The following is a 17,813-nucleotide window of genomic DNA, read 5'->3' as shown; positions in this document are numbered from 1 at the left end:
CATTAGTTATAAATTAGTCATTAATTATATTTGAAGTTTTACCACCTTCAAAAATTTAGCTGGCTGATTTATTGGTAATAAGAAATTTAGTCACATACTGTGTCATCATTTCCTAAGACAGTGGCCAAACTACATGCAACTTTGAAAACCAGGAAAATTTAGAACACAGAAAGCAGAATAAACATCTAGATACCAGTGACAAGACTGTAGTTACTCACACTGTGAACTCCTAAAGCTTTCCAGACTGCGAAGCTAATTACACCAACCCCACACCAAGCATACAGTGAGCCCCAGCCCAGAGCTCGTAAGGCAAGGGAAGACCCGCTCTCCGGTAATGCAGCCGTGGCCATACTTCCCTGAAATGAGACAGAAAGGTTCAGGTAAAAACAATCAGCGCAGAAAGAATAAGCATTCTGGGAGTGTTTGCAAATTTCTCTCTGTGCAAGCAACATGATATTGGGAAGCTAGATCAACCCAAGGTCAAATTCTAGCTTTACGACTTAATAACTGCATGCTTTCTGACTCACAAATATTTGATTATGCAAGGCACTGCCTGTTAATTCTTCCAGAAAAATCCTAGACCATTTTGTCAAGATTTCTCTATCCCCCATTCATTGGCATTTTCACAGAATGACATTAATCCTAATCTGATAAGAGATAGGAAATTTATAACATCCTGTCTTCCATCTGGAAATACATTTCCATTTACTAGAGTGCTTTTCTTTTTTACAATAACTTTCTTTATATTATTTATTTATTTATTTTGAGAGAGTCTCACTCCATCACCCAGGCATGATCACAGCTCATTGCAGCCTCAAACTCCTGGGCTCCAGCAACCCCCGCCCCCCGACCTCAGCATCTCAAGTTGCTAAGATTAAAGGTGTGCGCCACCACATCTGGCTAATTTTTTTTTCTTGTACCAACTCCTGGCCTGAAGCAATTCTCCCACTCAGCCTGAAATGAGTTATTATTAGCTATTGCCTATATCCAAAACAAATTTTAGTGGAAACTTGATTGTTAAATGTTGATAGGTCATTAAGTTTTTTTCTAATTTTTTTTTTAAGTTCCATTAAGTTTTAAAAAATCTAGTCACAAGCTTTATTCTGTGAGGAAGAATGCCACTTGACATTCAGATACCATGTTCAAAATTTTCAAAATGAACCCTGGCTGACTTGCTGCAGGAAAAGACTGACTTGCCAAAAAATAACATCATTTTAAAAGATCTTTAGACACAGACACACATGCTAGCGTACATGTGCATATATGTATATATGGCTACACTATTCCTCACTGACCCATTGCTTTTCTTAATTTAAATTAAAATTAAGGCATCTGGATATGGAAATTGAAATTAACAAATCACATTGCAATTAGGGTATATAGAATCCCGAAGATGAAACAGAAAAATTATTTTCTAAATGAGAACTCTGTATTTATAATACCTCTTGGGCCTGAAAATACAGGTGCCCCTTAACTTCTACCACTTACCAGAACCCTTGAAAAAGCAGGTGACAAAATTAACCTAAGTGTTCAGTTTGTCAGAGGTCAACTATATACTTAAAAATATGGTTCGCAGTTTTAGCTTTTCTTCAGTTTAATCCTGAGATGAATTTTATTTAACATCAAGTGAATTTTATGTTTTTTGGTTTTTTTGAGACGGAGTTTCGCTCTTGTTGCCCAGGCTGGAGGGCAATGGCACGATCCCGGCTCACCGCAACCTCCGCCTCCCAGGTTCAAGCATTTCTCCTGCCTCGGCCTCCCAAGTAGCTGGGATTACAGGCATGCACCACCATACATGGCTAATTTTAGATTTTTAGTATAGACAGGGTTTCTCCATGTTGGTCAGGGTGGTCTTGAACTCCTGACCTCAGGTGATCTGCCTGCCTTGGTCTCCCAAAGTGCTGGGATCACAGGAGTGAGCCACCGTGCCTGGCAATCAAATGAATTTTTAAAATGAATGTTCAATCTAATTATTTCCCCTACAGAGAACACTCTTATCTGATACAGTATTTTGATGTATTTGAATCACAGAAATATCTGGCTGTGTTTTCATAACGTGTGCAATACATTTTTAAAAATATTTATTTTTATAACTTCCGAGGTAGCAACTGTGAAGTGCACTGCCTAAGTGAGATTCGTAAACTGGTGCTTGCTCGGTATAAATGCATTAACTGTGTGCTCCAAAGTCTCCGAGTGCTTCTACAAACCATTTTACCTCTGAAACAAAGTCTGGGTAAGTGATAATACTCTAATTCCAATGTTTTCCCAGAGGGAGACCAAAGCATCTAAAACAGTGGTTCTCAAACTTCCTGGTCTCAGGATCCCTTTACATTTGGGCCCTAAAGACTTGCTATCAGGTGGGTTGTATTTACCAACATTTAATGTATTCAAAATTAAAATTAAGAAATTCTTAAATTCTATTAGTCATTTAAAAATAGTAAATCATTCTAGACTAATATAAGCCTATTTTTTTTTAAGAAAAATAACTTTTCCAAAACAAAATTGTGCAAAGTGAGACAATGTTTTACATTTTTGTTACTCTTTATTTTTAATTTTTTCTATTTTTTGAGATAAAGTGTCACTCTGTCTCCCAAGCTGGAGTGCAGGGGCGTGATCTCAGCTCATGGAAAAACTTCCACCTCCCAGGTTCAGGCAATTCTCATGCCTCAGCTTCCCAAGTAGCTGGGATTACAGGTGGATGCCACCATACCCAGCTAATTTCTGTATTTTCAGTAGAGACGAGTTTTCACCATATTGCCCAGGATGGTCTCAAACTCCTGCTTAAAGTGATCTGCCCGCCTCAGCCTCCCAAAGTGCTGGGATTACAGGCATGAGCCGCCAAACCTGGCCTGTTACTCTTTTAAATATCTAGCTTAACAAAAGATAGATGAATCTTCATATATGCTTTTGTATTCAATCAGTTGCAAGATATTATCTTTAGTGAAAATAAATGAATAAAACCTGGCCTCACACAGATATATGGTCACGTCTTCGGAAAATGGAAGAATACTGTAATAGCTTTCCTTCTCTGATAATATACCAAAACAAATAACTTAATATTAAGATTAGTTGCAACGTGGAACATGAAGTCGTAACAATTTTTTTGTAATTTATTGCATGAAAATCCATTAGTCTATTTTGCACTTTGAATGGACTTTTATTTCATGTATCATGCTCGTTCAGAAGATACTGGTCATACAGGTGTCTCAAGTTATATAGATTTTCAATTGTTGACACTATTAAAACAGTATTTTAAAAAGCACATCATTAATATCACCATAAAATCTCATTGGAAAAACCATTAAATATTGAGCAACCGTGAAGCTCATGATGGCAGATAAAAGTTTTCTAAAATCTAATTTTCACTTGAAAGCCTGATTTTTATCAGGGGCAATAAATACTGACAATCACTTGCTTGAAAAGACAGGCTTTTTGTTCATTATCAAAATGTCTGCCAAATACCCACTTCTGAATAACCACAGTTTGTCAGTTGTTCTTTCAAGTAAAAATGATATTCTATAGGAAAAAAGGGGCTAATTTAGCTTGCAATTCAATTGCTTTCCTAGAGAAAAACATCTTACTTCAGTATAAAATAGAAATGCTCTATATATTTCCCTTTACATAGTATATTAAAAAGAGGTTTAATCGAGAGTCATGGTTTAATAAAATTAACTATTTTATTTCTTTAACAAGGACATTCTTAAGTAATGCTGGCTTTAAAAAATGCAGGTGCTTTGTAATGGAGAACACAATGACTTCCAGCACAGTTTGGAGCTACTGCCTTGGTTATACCAAGGTATCAGCAGTTTTACTCTCCATTGCCTCTCTACCATTAGCACAAGCATCTTCGTATCTTTATGAAAATAGTTTGACTTCATGGACCCAAGGATCAAGGATTAGCAGGTTTCTGTGGACCACGGTTTGAAAACCACTGTTAGACCCTGAAGGGCATCTGTGATGATCAAATCTCAGAACAACAAAATAGGATGGAAAGTTGTGAATATGTGTATGTGCTCCCCCAGCCCCTGAGAATCCCTGGTTTTCATCAGATTATTAAAACGGATCAGTGAGCCAAGGATTAACATGATAACTTAGGCTAGGAAATCAACCAAAACTCTACTGTTAAAGCACTACTGATTTCCGCCACAAAGTATCATTTCTGCTCTGAAAAACATTCTATAACATAGAGAGAAAACGATCCACAAGGTCCATAGCAGTGATTTAGGAAGCTCCAACTAAGCTTAGACCATTCAAAGGTGATCCAAGCACACTTTAAAGGCGGTCTCTTGCCATTACAGTATCAATAAGGCTTAAGTATGATTATTAAAGATAAATGTAAGTGGAAAGGAAACTTGACTGTTTTGTTTTACATAACACTTTCCTCCACAGCACACATCAAATTGTAATTACACAGTTATTTGTGTGAATATTTATTTTTGATAGAGTCTTACTCTGTCACCCATGCTGAAGTGCAGTGGTGCGATCTGGGCTCACTACAACCTCAGCCTCCTAGGTTCAGGTGATTCTACTGACTAGGCCTCCCAAGTAGCTGGGACTACAGGAGTGTGTCACCATGCTCGGCTACCTGGCTATTTTTGTATTTTTAGTAGAGATGGGTTTTCGCATTGTTGGCCAGGCTGGTCTTAATTCCTGACCTCAGGTGATCCGCCCCTCTTGGCCTCCTGAAGTGTTGGAATTACAGGCGTCAACCAGACGCCTGGCCCAGATTTAGATTTAAAGTCATGTTGTGAATAGGAAATGTACCAAATAAGCTTTCAGTCTTGTTCTGCTAAAATTTAAGAAAGCACATATTTTTCTAAATGAAAATAAAGACCGCTGATTAATCTGTATATTTCTAGATTCCATGAGTGTATATAAATTCACATCTTGAAGCAATGTGAAAGGCCATCAATATTTTCCTTATTTTTTTCTATGCAAAAGCTGCCATATATTGTAAACAACAACAATGCTATGAATGGATTTCAGTGTCACCAACCTTATTGAACCATTCAGGGCTTTTCTTTTTCGTCAATGATAACGTTGTAATAAAACCTGCAAGCATTCCCGCTGCAGCAACAGTACCAAGGAAAATTCCACCTGCAAAGAGTTTCGGGGAGGAGGGGGGATATTTAAAAAACTAAATAAAAAGAAGTTAAAAAGATGTACAAAAGTAAGTTTAAGATACTATTCGAGATACAATCAAAATCACTTTTTGAAATTCAAGAAACCATGGCTAAGCAGCTCTCGCTAACAGTTAGTAAATGACAGTGGCTGAGAAACCCGCGTGAGCTCACGACCTCTGGTTCCTGGGGTCATTCCGAGTTATTATTACTGAGCGCAGAGAACAGGCTCAGGTTCCCTTCACCTCTCCCCAGGGGACCACTGTGTGAAGTTTCTCACAGGGAGGAAAAGAGAGACGGTGGCAATCAGAAAAGGCAAGGCTCGAGAACAACTGCAGAGGTGAAGGGGAAATATGGCACGCCAGGGATAGCAATAGCTCGCGGGATCTGCCCCCTGCCCCGCCCAAGAGGAGGCTCCACCCAGCAAGCGACTTACCCGTCCCGGGGCGCCCGACTCTGCGGGCTAAGCTCAGGTGCAAGTCCAAGCTAAGGGCACTCAGAGCGGGATGGGTGTGGGAATGCCCGCTCCAGCGCAAGCCAGGGCCTGGGGTTAGCTCGCCCCGACGCTTGCACCTCACCACAGCACACCTTACCTTTAACCAGGAAAAGCCGGTCATCCGTGGACCCCGGAGCCTCCAGCCGAGAAACTGGCTGCCCAGTCCCAGCGCCCGCTGTCTCCATGCTTAGGTCGTCTCTATCGCGTCCGGCCCCAATGGGGCCCGGGTGGAAGCGAGAGCGAGACGGAAGAGAAAGGTTCCGCACCGCCTCCTCCAGTGCAACCTGAAGAAGAGTCCGGGGTGAGGCCTCTGTCCCCAAACCCTCCTCCCGGGCCGGGGCGGGGAAGACGTGGTGTGTGCCCAGCTCCGGGGCGCTGCCCTCCCAGGCCGTCTCCCAGGGAGGATCACTTGCTTTCTCCAAGGTGATCATTGCTGGACTTAAGTGATTACTTTGAAAGAACGCTCAGCCCCGACCATAGGAGGCAGTGAGGGTCGCGGGTTGCGCCCGGATTCCAGGCCCCGCCTGCTGTGAGACCTGGAGCTCATTTTCCCCACCAAGCTTACGTTATGTCCAACGATTTGGCCAACGCTAACATTCCACGATTCTAAAACGCAGGCCTCAGTCTTGTCTGTACTTTTCTGGGAAACTTCCTAACAGCGATGAGGAAAAGTGTAAGTGACAGGGTTTCTCCCTGGAGGAGAGCCAGCCGCCCGGCTCTTTGGCGAGGGCCTCCCTCGGGAAGTGGAATACTCACGGGATGACCGAATGAAGCTACCACGCCCGCGAGGAGAGCGAGGCCCGCTGGAAGGGCCTGCAGAGTTGCCGGGAACGTTGATCGCCAGCAGGCCTGGTCTTCAGTCTGGTCTGCCCATTCTGTAAATGGCCATGGAGAGGAGGAGGCTAGTGGCCATGGAAAATCTTTACAGCCTCATCTTTTAAAATAAGGCGATCTCTCTGCTATTTGTCCCGCCCACCCATCCCTGGAGGGCATGAGCTTCCTGAGGATGGAGATGGGACTCTGCTCAGTTTATATCCCCCAGCTTTCGGGTATTCCCTGGCCACGAACAACAAATGCATGCTGGATGAATGGGTAAATGAATGCATCTGTTTTTGCATCAGTGAAGTGCAGTGAATAGCTCAAACCTGGCTCAGGGTCTAAACCGCTTCTCAGGTGTGTGAACTTGGGGTTACTTAGCCCCTCTGTATCTCAGTTTCCTCATGTGTAAAATTTAAAACGGATAGTAGGCCTGGGCGGCGGCTCACACCTGTACAATAATCCCAGCACTTTGGGAGACTGAGACAGGCGGATCACCTGAGATCAGGCATTCGAGACCAGCCTGGCCAACATGGTGAAATTCCATTTCTACTAAAAATACAAAAATTAGCGGGACCTGGTGGTGCGTGCCTGTAATCCCAGCTACTCCAGAGGCTGAGGCAGGAGAATCGCTTGAACTCGGGAGGCAGCGATTTCAAGGAGCCAAGATCGGGCCACTGCACTCCAGCCTGGGCAACTAGAGCAAAACTCCACCCCCGCAACCCTGCCCCAAAACTTATAGCACCCATCTCACAGGATTGCTGTGAGAATGAAATGAAGCAACATCTATAAAGAAGTTAGCACAGTGCCTGGCACACATAAATATTCAATACATGTTAGCTCTAACTATTACCACCTTTGATTCCAGCAGCTGTTTTGCAGCATTGCCTATGGGGATTTTTTAAAATGATGGCTGACCAGGGTCTGCCACAGGAGATTACAGCTCTGAAGGCTGGCGGGCAGCAGGGCAGAATGTAAAAGCTCTGTGGGGGTTCTGATGATAAAGAACGACTGCTCTGTTCCAATTTTTGTGTGGATGAGATCACACAGAATGTATGTGACCTTTGGATTTCCTGGAAACACAATGTCAGTATCTGAAAGGGCGTTTAAGCTGGTAAATGCTGTGCTAATTTGTTGGAGGACCTTTCCTTTTTCCTCTCCCTCATACATAATAGTGACCATAGCCGCTAACATATACGGAGCGCTTTCTATGTATCTGACATTGCACTAAGTGCTTCAGGTACGTTATCTCACTTGTTCCTCTCCAGAAACTCAGAAAGACTGCCTTGCTCAAGCTCACACAGCTGTTAAGTGGCAGAGACAGGATTTAAAAGCAGGTCCTTCCTTACCCACTGTGCCAGTGATCCTCAAGTGTGAGCTTGAATATTGGGATCACCTGGAAGATGTATTGCACTCAGCTTACTGGGCCCCATTCCCAGAGCCTGTGACTCAGTGGGGCCTGAGAGTGTGTATGTTCCCAGGTGATGCTGTTGCCACTGGTTCCACTTTGAGAACGTCTTCTCTGTGTCTTCCTCTCACGATGACACCTCTTAAAATCCACACCGTGCACTTCAACACTTGGAAATCTGCTTTCCCAAGACTGCTTAGGGAGAAAAAGTGCAGACTCCTCCACTTTCTTTTTTTGCTATCCCCCTAGAAAAGGACAGAAACTTTTTTATTTTATTTTAAGGTTTAGGCTGGGTGCAGTGGCTCAAACCTGTAATCCCAGTGCTTTGGGAGGTTGAGGAGGGCAGATCATTTGAGGTCAGGAGTTTGAGACCATCCTGGCCAACACAGCAAAACCCTGTCTCTACTAAAAACACAACAATTAGCCGAGTGTGATGGCGGCACCTGTAATTTCAGCTACTCAGGAGGCTGAGGCAGGAGAATCGCTTGAACCCAGGAGGCAGAGGCTGCAGTGAGCCAAGATTGCACTGCTGCACCCCAGCCTGGGTGACAGAGCAAGACTCTGTCTCAAAATAATAATAATAATATTTAAAGGTTTATCACTATTTACAGTAAGGAACAGAAGGGAAATGATAGATCTTTAAATCTAGGGAAGTACAGAGTCCTGCATTGTGAAGCCCACCTCCGTTGAAAGTAACCGTGTCCTCGGAGGCTGGTGTCTGCTTTGTTCTGGACGCTGCAGCTCACAAACCTCTACCTTCTTTCGAAATCCCCAAAGTAAAAGAAAATCTTTGTGTTTTCTATTTGAAAGCTTGTTTTCCAAATACACACAGGGCTGAAAAGGCGACTCACACAAACCAATGGTTTACACTTCAGCCTTAGGTGAGCAGTTTGCATTTTGAGGTGAGCTCCTTGGTCGAGACCTGTTTGTGGAGAGTATTTCGACTCCATTTCTCACTAGCCCCCAGCGCCTACCCTGTGACTTACTCTGTGCTAGATCCTGGGAGATGGTGTTTCCAGAGCCTTGGAAGCCTGCCATGCACTAGGACGGGAAGTCCCGGGCCCCGAGATAAGACCAAATTTCAGGCATCCCAAGTTGGAATGCTGAAAGAAAACATTTTTTAAAAATAATGTTTCCTGGGCCAGTCAGGGTGGCTCACGCCTATAATCCCAGCACTTTCAGAGGCCGAGGTGGGCAGATCATGAGGTCAGGAGTTCAAGACCAGCCTGGCCAATATAGTGAAACCCTATCTCTACTAAAAGTATAAAAAATAGCCAGGTGGAGTGGCACGTGTCTGTAGTCCCAGCTACTTGGGAGGCTGAGGTAGAAGAATCGCTTGAACCCAGGAGGTGGAGGTTACAGTGAGCCAAGATCGGGCTACCTCCAGCCTGGGTGACAGAGTGAGACTCCGTCTCAAAAAAAAAAAGACAATGTTTCTCAAGGTCTCATATCGCTACAGGACACCCAGTTGGGTACTTTGGGTACAATTTGATTAACTGCACTGCTCTAAGAATTCCACAATCCCGCCTAGACTCATTTCTATAGAAAGATACCACGCAAGCTCCAAACCGGAGAGTTGCAGACCTTCCACGCACAGTTTCTTTGCAAGATAGGGGCTTGAGTTCTGAAACAGCAGGGCAGCATTTCCAAGCGTGGAAACCAGAGATTAGAAAGTCACAGAGCTTTGGTGCTTCATGCAGCAGCAGCAGGACTGATGTTTCCATGGAAGCACGGTGCTCTTCTAGAAAAATGTAATGGAAATCTCTTGCAAGCAAAGGAGGCTGCTGGGAAAGCAGGTTTATCTGAGACGGATGCTGTTGCTATTTTGGTGTTTGTTTTAGTCAGCCGAAAGTTCATACCAGGGACGCATTTGACCACATTCTTACTTCAAACTTTCTGGCTCCTGTAGATTCTATTTCAAATTTTGACAGCTAGAAACCTGTTAGCTTTACAGTTCCCAGAATTTGGATAGCCTGAGCTCTAGCTGGTTTCGAACTCTGTTGGACTTTTTCCCCATCACTTTTTAAAACATTTCTTCAGATCTTCAATCTCTCCATGTTTAATGTATGAGGCTGACTTATTTTTAAAATCTGATAAGGGTCAAATCATTCTCACTCCTGCTTGATGTAAGATAGTTGTCAAAAGTATAGGCTGGGCGCGGTGACTTATGCCAGTAATCCCAGAACTTTGGAAGGCTGAGGCAGGCAGATCACCTGAGGTCAGGAGTTTGAGACCAGCCTGACCAACAGGGTGAAACCCCATCTCTACTAAAAATACAAAAATTAGCCAAGCATGGTGGTGGTGTCTGTAATCCCAGCTACTCAGGAGGCTGAGGCATGAGAATTGCTTGAACCCAGGAGGCAGAGGTTGCAGTGAGCTGAGATCGTGCCATTGCACTCTAGCCTGGGTGATGGAGTGAGACTCTGTCTAAAAGAAAAAAAAAATAAATAATATATATATATATATATATATGGTGCAGAGATCTTTAAATGTTATTGCCAGATTAAGTGTGTGTGTAGAAAAAATCTGGACCTTACACTAAATTATTAACAGAGGCCACTTTGACAGAAAGGTGGAGGTGAGTGTTCTATCTGTATCTCTTCTGCTTTCTGCCTTAGTAAGTAAAATTCTGACCAAAGCCACATTTTCACATATGTCTATAATGTTTGCAAAATTTTAAATAAGGGATATGTATTACTTCTGTGAGAAAAAAGGGAAAAAGGGAAGGAAAATAATAAAATACTTTAAAATGTATCACTTGTTTAAAAGATGGATTTCTGTTTAAATAGAAATATCATTTCCAGGGTAGCTCATCAAACTCTCCAGCAGGATACCCAGTGACAACATTCTTGGAGAGCAAGCACACGAGAGAGCAAGATGCATTATGTCATAAGGAGAAGCTCTCAGCTGGCCCGAGAGCCCACATGGTATCTGCCCCCTCCAGTTTGCTGCTCTTGGGCCTTTTGAATTCTTCCCGATATCTGCTCTGAATCCCCAGAGCCACAGCTCCTTCAGAATGGCATTAGTACGATCAATACTGTGCAGTAGAAATGTTACGTATGGTAATAATTCCTCTGGAGTGAGCCGAAGCTAGCTTGAGTCCAAAGCTTGAGTCTCATTACTCATTTCCGGTATCTCATTACTTATCCTTTAGAATCATATTCTGTAACTGTCTCAGGTTGAATAATATGTCTGTCTTTATCACAGTAAATGAGAGTTGCCATTATATATTCCTCCATTCCATTTTTCTTATTGTAGAGTATATCTTTCCTATCTCCTTCTGTGCTGTCAGTTGAATTGTTACTGTTAATGACAGACTAGAAATCTTTTTGAGAGCTGTTATATTTCATAAGCCACTAGAATTGTTTCACAAAAGAGGGATGCATATAATTTCCTTAACTGTGTTTCTCTATCTTCTTGTGAGGATCAAATAAGATCACAGATATTCAAGCATTTTGTAAACTGTTGAGTATTCTGGCAATGTCAAGCATTGTTATTTTTAGTCTTGTGTGTATCCCAGTTACAGAAAAGACTCTAAGCATTCCTAAAAGCCAGACATATTTCCATCTATGCGTTATCATTTTGCTAGTATTTAATATACAAGGACATATGTTACACTCACATTTACTATTAAAATCTGTGACATCAACCACTTGCATCATTAAATGCATATTATATTTATTGTATTTTATTAATCTATCCTATTCTGATATATAAAGACTATAAAATAGAAAATGATTTAAAAACAGGCACTATCACATGTATGATGAAAGCATGACCATATAAAGTAGTAAGACCTTTTCTGACCAAATACCATGATTAGATTGACTTTTTTTTTTTATCGATACAGCAAGTATTTACTGAGCACCTCTTGTGGTCTCAGGGGCTGTTTTACTCTAGCGAAGTAAAGAGGCACAATCCTTGGCTTATTGGAGCTTATAGTTCCTTAACCCTTAATTTTCTAAGTAAGAATTTCATCAGAACATCTTTTTGTTTGATTCTTTGTGGTTGATATTCTTTCTAGGTCTTCTACTTTCTGCCTTAAAAGGTAAAATATGGTTCAATTCTTGCTTAAAAAATATGCAGTGCCTTAAGTCACTTCTCTGAATATCAGCTGTGACTGCAAATGTGGATATAGAGGGCTTAAGAGGTTGGTCTGCACATATGTGGAAACCAGACTGTCCTGTCTCGGAATTCAGAGGGGGCCTGTGGGGCAGGGACTAGTTTCTAGAAGTAGGCTCAGCAACTGAGGCCCAGACAAAAAAAGTTCAAAAGCAAGAGGCACATCTCCCAGGGGTCATATGCTAGGGGGTCATGGCAAGAGAGTTTTCCGGTCCAGGTGACCTAGTTGTGAGATTAAGTAGAAGGATTTCTAAGTAGGTGACAGAGCATCCTGGAATCCAGGGCAGGGGAAGGGACTTCAGAACTTCAGGCAGGAAGGCCGGTGTCACCAAGAAATTTGTCCTTCGGTAGCAGAGCTGCAGTCCTTCGGCAGAACTGAAGACCTAGAGATGGTAACTGGTAATTGTGCCAGACACAAACCCAGCTAAAATAGCAAGGATATGAAACAGACACCGCTGGTCATGAGCTCAGTTGTCAGACCTGCATCACTGTGACAGAGTCCGACGTACTCTGATGTTGAGTCAGCAAGGCAGACTGAGAAGCTCAGGTCCAGGAGTACTTGCTGATTCAGGTCAGGATGAAGGCTGGGTCTACAGGTAGGAGTGCTGGGGGGGTTCAGCCTCGCAGGGGTGGGAGGCTCCAGGAGAGGGAGGGAAAGAGACAGGGATCTTGCCTTTAGTTGTGCAACGTGTTCATCTGCATGAAGGCCTCCATCTTGGGGACCGTGGAACAGGCAGGGTCAGGAATCCAGCCTGCTTTGAGCTCACCAAAGCCATGTGCTCTGGTGCCAGAATCCAACAGCCTTGGGGAAAGTGCACCTTTACTGGTTCACAGAAAAAAAAAAAAAAAAAAAGTACCACATGGGCCAATATTGTCTTCAGAAACCTGGTATTGAGAGGCTAGAAACCAATTTAAAATACCCCAGCTGCGAGGAGTATATCGCATATCTCAAGTGTATTAAGTCAGAAGAAAATTCATAGGCTTTCAAAGTACCCAAGGCTGCGGTCTCAGAAACCACAGTATGGTTAAAGAGGTGAGAAATGTGTGTAGATTCAAAGTGCCTTTCGGATTCAGAGAATGGGTCAGGTAAATATTGCTTCTGAGAGGTGCAAGCATGCTCAAGCTACTTGAATTGACATTATTTGAAAAAATATATACACGATCCTTGGACACATTTTTATAATTTTGGCTTCACTAAGCATTCCCCTCTGCATTGCGAGAGAATTGTCTAGTTACTTCCCGTTGGGTAGTTATATTTTAGAAACACTTTATTGGGATTAGACTCCTTTAGTTTACTCTTGCTTATGAAAGTAATAACCTCTTAGAATGTGATTCCACAGCCTGATAAAATATTTATTATCCAATAAATTACATATCATTTAGATGATAGTGTTTTATGTAGGTCAGCTGTTCAGGGCCCAATACCATTTTAAAGTCAAAGCATTTGATGGATTCATTCTGAGTACACTATAAATAACTGCTACCTCAAATTCCAGACAATGAAAATGTGCTACGGGATACATCAAAGCTACTGTTAACAATGCCTCTTTCAAGGTGATGGAAAGAGCCTGGACTCGTCCTTGTCTGGAAGCCAGGGTCTAGTTTCCAGCCCTGTCAGTAATGGGGAAGGATTGCCTCCATGTTTCTTAATATGGGCTTCATTTCCTTCCTCTGTAAAATGAGGGAGTGAGGCCGGGCATGGTGGTTCACGCCTGTAATCCCAGCACTTTGGGAGGTCGAGGTGGGTGGATCATGAGGTCAAGAGATCAAGACCATCCTGGTCAAGATGGTAAAACCCCATCTCTGCTAAAAATACAAAAGTTAGCTGGGTATGGTGACACGCACCAGTGGTCCCAGCTACTCAAGAGGCTGAGGCAGGAGAATTGCTTGAACCCCGGAGGCAGAGGTTGCAGTGAGCCAAGTTCACACCACTGCACTCCAGCTTGATGACAGAGCGAGACTCTGTCTCAAAAAAAAAAAAAATGAGGGAGGGATTAATAGATCCACACTTTGTCCAAGTATGTTTCACGCCAGTTCCAGAAGCCGTTAGGTGTTACCTGGACCAAAAACCAAAACCAGATTCTGTGATCAAGTAAGTTTGGCAAACGAAATCTCACAGAATTCTTTGCTTCAGAGCCTCTCAGAGTCTTCAAGAGGAGGGGACAGTAAGCATTGATTCTATAACTTATTTGACCACACAACTCTTTAGGAGCGTCTTGTGGGCTCATGTATCTTAGGATATAGATATATAGATTGAGAAAATACTAGCTACTTGGTCACTAGGATTCTTCCTGGTTCCTAAACTCTGTGTTAAGTTTGTTTATGTTAGTTAAGTTTGGAGAAATGAGACTATTCCCTTTACAGGACGGAGGGCAATGCGGCCTCTCTCTTGCCGCTCATGGTTAAGATCTGACGGTTAGTGATGTCTTTACTCTGCAATTTGTCTGAACCAGAAGAGTGGTCAAAATAGCAAAGACCAGATTTCATGATGGGGTGGACGCTTTCCTTCTACTTAAGCCAAACACAATATCTCACTTTCCCATGTCAAATTTAGAGCTTTTCTTCACATTCTAAGAGAGAAGAAGGAGAGCTATTTGCTGGGGGAAAAAGCCAAAATGGTCATGAATAATCTACTTCATTCCAATCAATTAGGAAGAAAAATGCAGGCCGCAAAGCACATTCTGAATTGGTATAGTTGAGAAACCAAAATAGACTGGCATACAGTAGAATTAGATTTACTATTTCAAGCCCTGCTATATATTTATCCTTATTTGGTTGTCTTTTGCAGAGTTGCATGACTATGGAGATGAGAGTGTCCTTGGGTCATGTAGCTGATCATCTTGTATCCAAGAAGGATTTCTCCCAAGTTCTCCTAATTACAGATTCAGGAGCAGGCCTATTGTGACTCCTGATTTTAGAGTGCGTTCTACCTTACACACAGTTTCTCTTACAGTAACCAGGTCCCCAGTGTGCTGTGACTGAGGGGGTAGCAGCATGTACTGGAGAAATTTGATGATGCACTGGATGCTAGTCATATCCTCAGAAAAATGGCCAGGTGTGGTTCCATTTGCAGAGGTGGCTGTGTTTCATCTCATGTGACCCACTTACCCTGGCCAAAGCGAGTCGAACCAGAGTCACCACCAGACCCAAAGACAGCCATCTATAGGCCAGCAGCTCTGCCTAGCGGGAACCGCAGTTACCAGTGGTCCACCCAATCTGCAACACATGGTATCCTGACAACTTCCTCTCTCCTGGAACTCTGTCTGCTCTTTCCTCTCCTAATTCTCTTGCAGCCATCCTTCAAGGTATATGCAGGCTCGCTTTCTCTGGCTCCCACACTGTCTTTCATGTGGATATCATGAAAGCCCTTATGGTGTCTTTGCTAGAATTGGAAAAACGCACCCGTCTCATGGACAATGGTTTTATTTAATGCATTAGTACCTTGTTACAAACCTGCACACACAGTGGTCTGGGCAGTACATGCTGCTCCCATAACTACAGCCAGCCACTCAGCTCATGGCACTATACGGGCTTTTCCTTCTAGAAGGTTTGTGAGTGGCATAAACCCTCTAGAAGTAAAAGCCCTTATAGTGCCATGAGCTGAGTGGCTGGCTGTACTTCCTAATATTACTAATATAACGGTTAGGGCTGACACGTCACCCTCGCCCCAGTCCATTGTGTGTTCCACTCCAGGAGTCAGATCTGATTCTGGGTCCCGGTTTTTTCCTGTGTGTGCTGCTCTGTTGTAGTGGCTGCACCCGTAACTGATCACATAACTGATGGGTCATGTGGAACTCTGGACAATACTCTTCTTCCAGCCAATCTTTGACAAGGTCCTGCCTTTTATCACTTTATCAGTAAGACTGGTTGCATTTGAAGCTGATTGACCATCTATGCCCAAAGAAGAGTGATTTATGTGTCACCTGGAAGGAGACACCTGAGGTCATGCCACAGGTCTTTCGTCAGCCCTGGGCATTTCAACGTATTTATAGATAGCTTGGACCTGGAGCTAGAAGGCATGCTATTAAATTTTATACAAGGCACAAAGCAAGAAGGTTTGGTTATTTAATGAATGAGATGAACGAGAGAAATGTCTTTAATGAACTTTAACAGGGGTAATCCAATTTTCAGAAAACATACAAGTGCAGGATGGGAGAGATTTGGCCTGCAGCACTTTCCATGACAAAGACATGAACAATTTCATTGGTGATAATGCTGAAACAGCGGAGGCAATTGTGTGCCTGCCTAGGAGAAGTCTCTCCCGCTTATTTCCATCTGTTCTGGGGCCACCATGGAGGAAGCATCCTCCGAGAGCAGGCAGGTGAAGGGGAGTGACAGGGAGGGTGAGAAGCCTAAGCCAGCTTATCTAAGCAGAAATCATTGAGGGAGATATATTTCGGTTGGAGAGAGAAGAATTGGGAGACTGATGCCTCTCTCAGGAGACGCAGAGAGAAGTTATATTGGGTAGATCGTGTCTCTATACACGAGAACCTTTTAAAAATTTGAAATGTCCCCAAAATGGAATTAGGTACTTTGAATTATGTTGTTTCCTATGATAAGGACTTTCTGAGCAATAAATGAACATCTTTGTATGGCAATAAACATACCTTTCGAACAGCAGTTTCATAAATATATTTTTTGTATTAATACAAAAAATATATATTTTTAATACATCCAAGGTGATGTAGAAGACATTTCTCCACTGAGGGACAGGTTGGAACTTGCAAGATGGCTTATGCCACAGCACATGGGAAGCTCAGCTCTGCTGTCTCTGAAACTTTCTTTTGTCAGCAGAACAAGAGTAGATTTATCTCTCAGGGCAAATACCACCTTAATCAGGCTCACGAGTGAGTGCCAGCTTAATATAGTGTAATGAAAAATATGGCAAGAGAACCATAATGGGAAGCCAGATAACAGTCAGAAAGTTGCAGGGAACACTGCTTTTTGAGATTCCTGCAGATTAATTAGACAAATAATAAGTAAGGAAAAATGTTTGGAATGATTGAGGATTCAGTGAAATTTCCAGCTATAAAAGAAATCTCAATAAAAGTTTTAACTTTTCTATACATTAGCTAAACTCCATTAAAATACAAAACAGAGGGGAAGAAATCCACTATGTGGTGATCACAACACTTGACTGACACATACAGGAAGACTTGACTGCATCACTTTTCTGCTCTAGAAGTCTTAATCACAAAGGTTGTTAATTCTTCTCCTTTATGTTGTAAATATAATGCAATTCCTGTTGAAATACACATAATATCTTTTGCTGTTTTGTTTTTTTTGAGACAGAGTTTCACTCTTGTCACCCAGGCTGGCGTGCAATGGCACTATCTCAGCTCACTGCAACCTCCGCCTCCCACGTTCAAGCAATTCTCCTGCCTCAGCCTCCCAAGTAGCTGGGATTATAGGCGCAGGCCACCATGCCCGGCTGGTTTTTGTATCTTGTAGTAGAGACAGGGTTTCACCATGTTGTCCAGGCTGTTCTTAAACTCCTGACCTCAGGTGATCCACCTGCCTGGGCTTCCCAAAGTGCTGAGATTATAGGCATGAGCAACCACACCCCACCTCAAATAAGATCATTTTTAAACCTTGTCAGAATGATTCAAAATTCATCTAAATAATAAACATTCAAGAAAGTTCAACATTTTGTTGAGAAAGCACTATGATGAGAGAGACTTGCCCCACGATGTTAAAATGCATAATACTTTATATTAATTAAAGTACTAGCACGCAGAACAGGAATCTAGATCTTCAGAACAGAATAGTAAGGGCCAAAACGCACTTAAGTGCATCTCATACCTTAGTGAACAAGTAGAGTATTTCAAATCAGGGGAGAAAGTTCAAAAGT

At 42.6% G+C, this 17,813-nt stretch overlaps 1 protein-coding gene across 1 annotated transcript in view; it reads right to left on the bottom strand.

Annotated features, from left to right (window-relative positions):
* Window positions 1-6,614, bottom strand: part of TMEM242 (transmembrane protein 242) — a 29,458-nt gene extending 22,844 nt beyond the window's left edge. The window contains exons 1-3 of the mRNA XM_032253218.1: window positions 5,714-6,614; window positions 4,997-5,097; window positions 219-356 (exon numbers count right to left, since the gene is read on the bottom strand). Coding sequence (XP_032109109.1) covers window positions 219-356; window positions 4,997-5,097; window positions 5,714-6,047 — 573 coding nt within the window. The 5' untranslated portion in view covers window positions 6,048-6,614. The remainder of the gene's footprint in view (window positions 1-218; window positions 357-4,996; window positions 5,098-5,713) is intronic.
* Between the last annotated feature and the right edge of the window lie 11,199 nt (window positions 6,615-17,813).

This window comes from Sapajus apella, unplaced genomic scaffold (genome assembly GCF_009761245.1).
Source record: "Sapajus apella isolate SASKATOON/1434 unplaced genomic scaffold, GSC_monkey_1.0 scaffold82, whole genome shotgun sequence".
In the NCBI taxonomy this organism is placed as follows: domain Eukaryota; kingdom Metazoa; phylum Chordata; class Mammalia; order Primates; family Cebidae; genus Sapajus; species Sapajus apella.
Note: the sequence above shows the minus strand (reverse complement) of the source record. Positions and strands in the feature narration are given on the sequence as shown.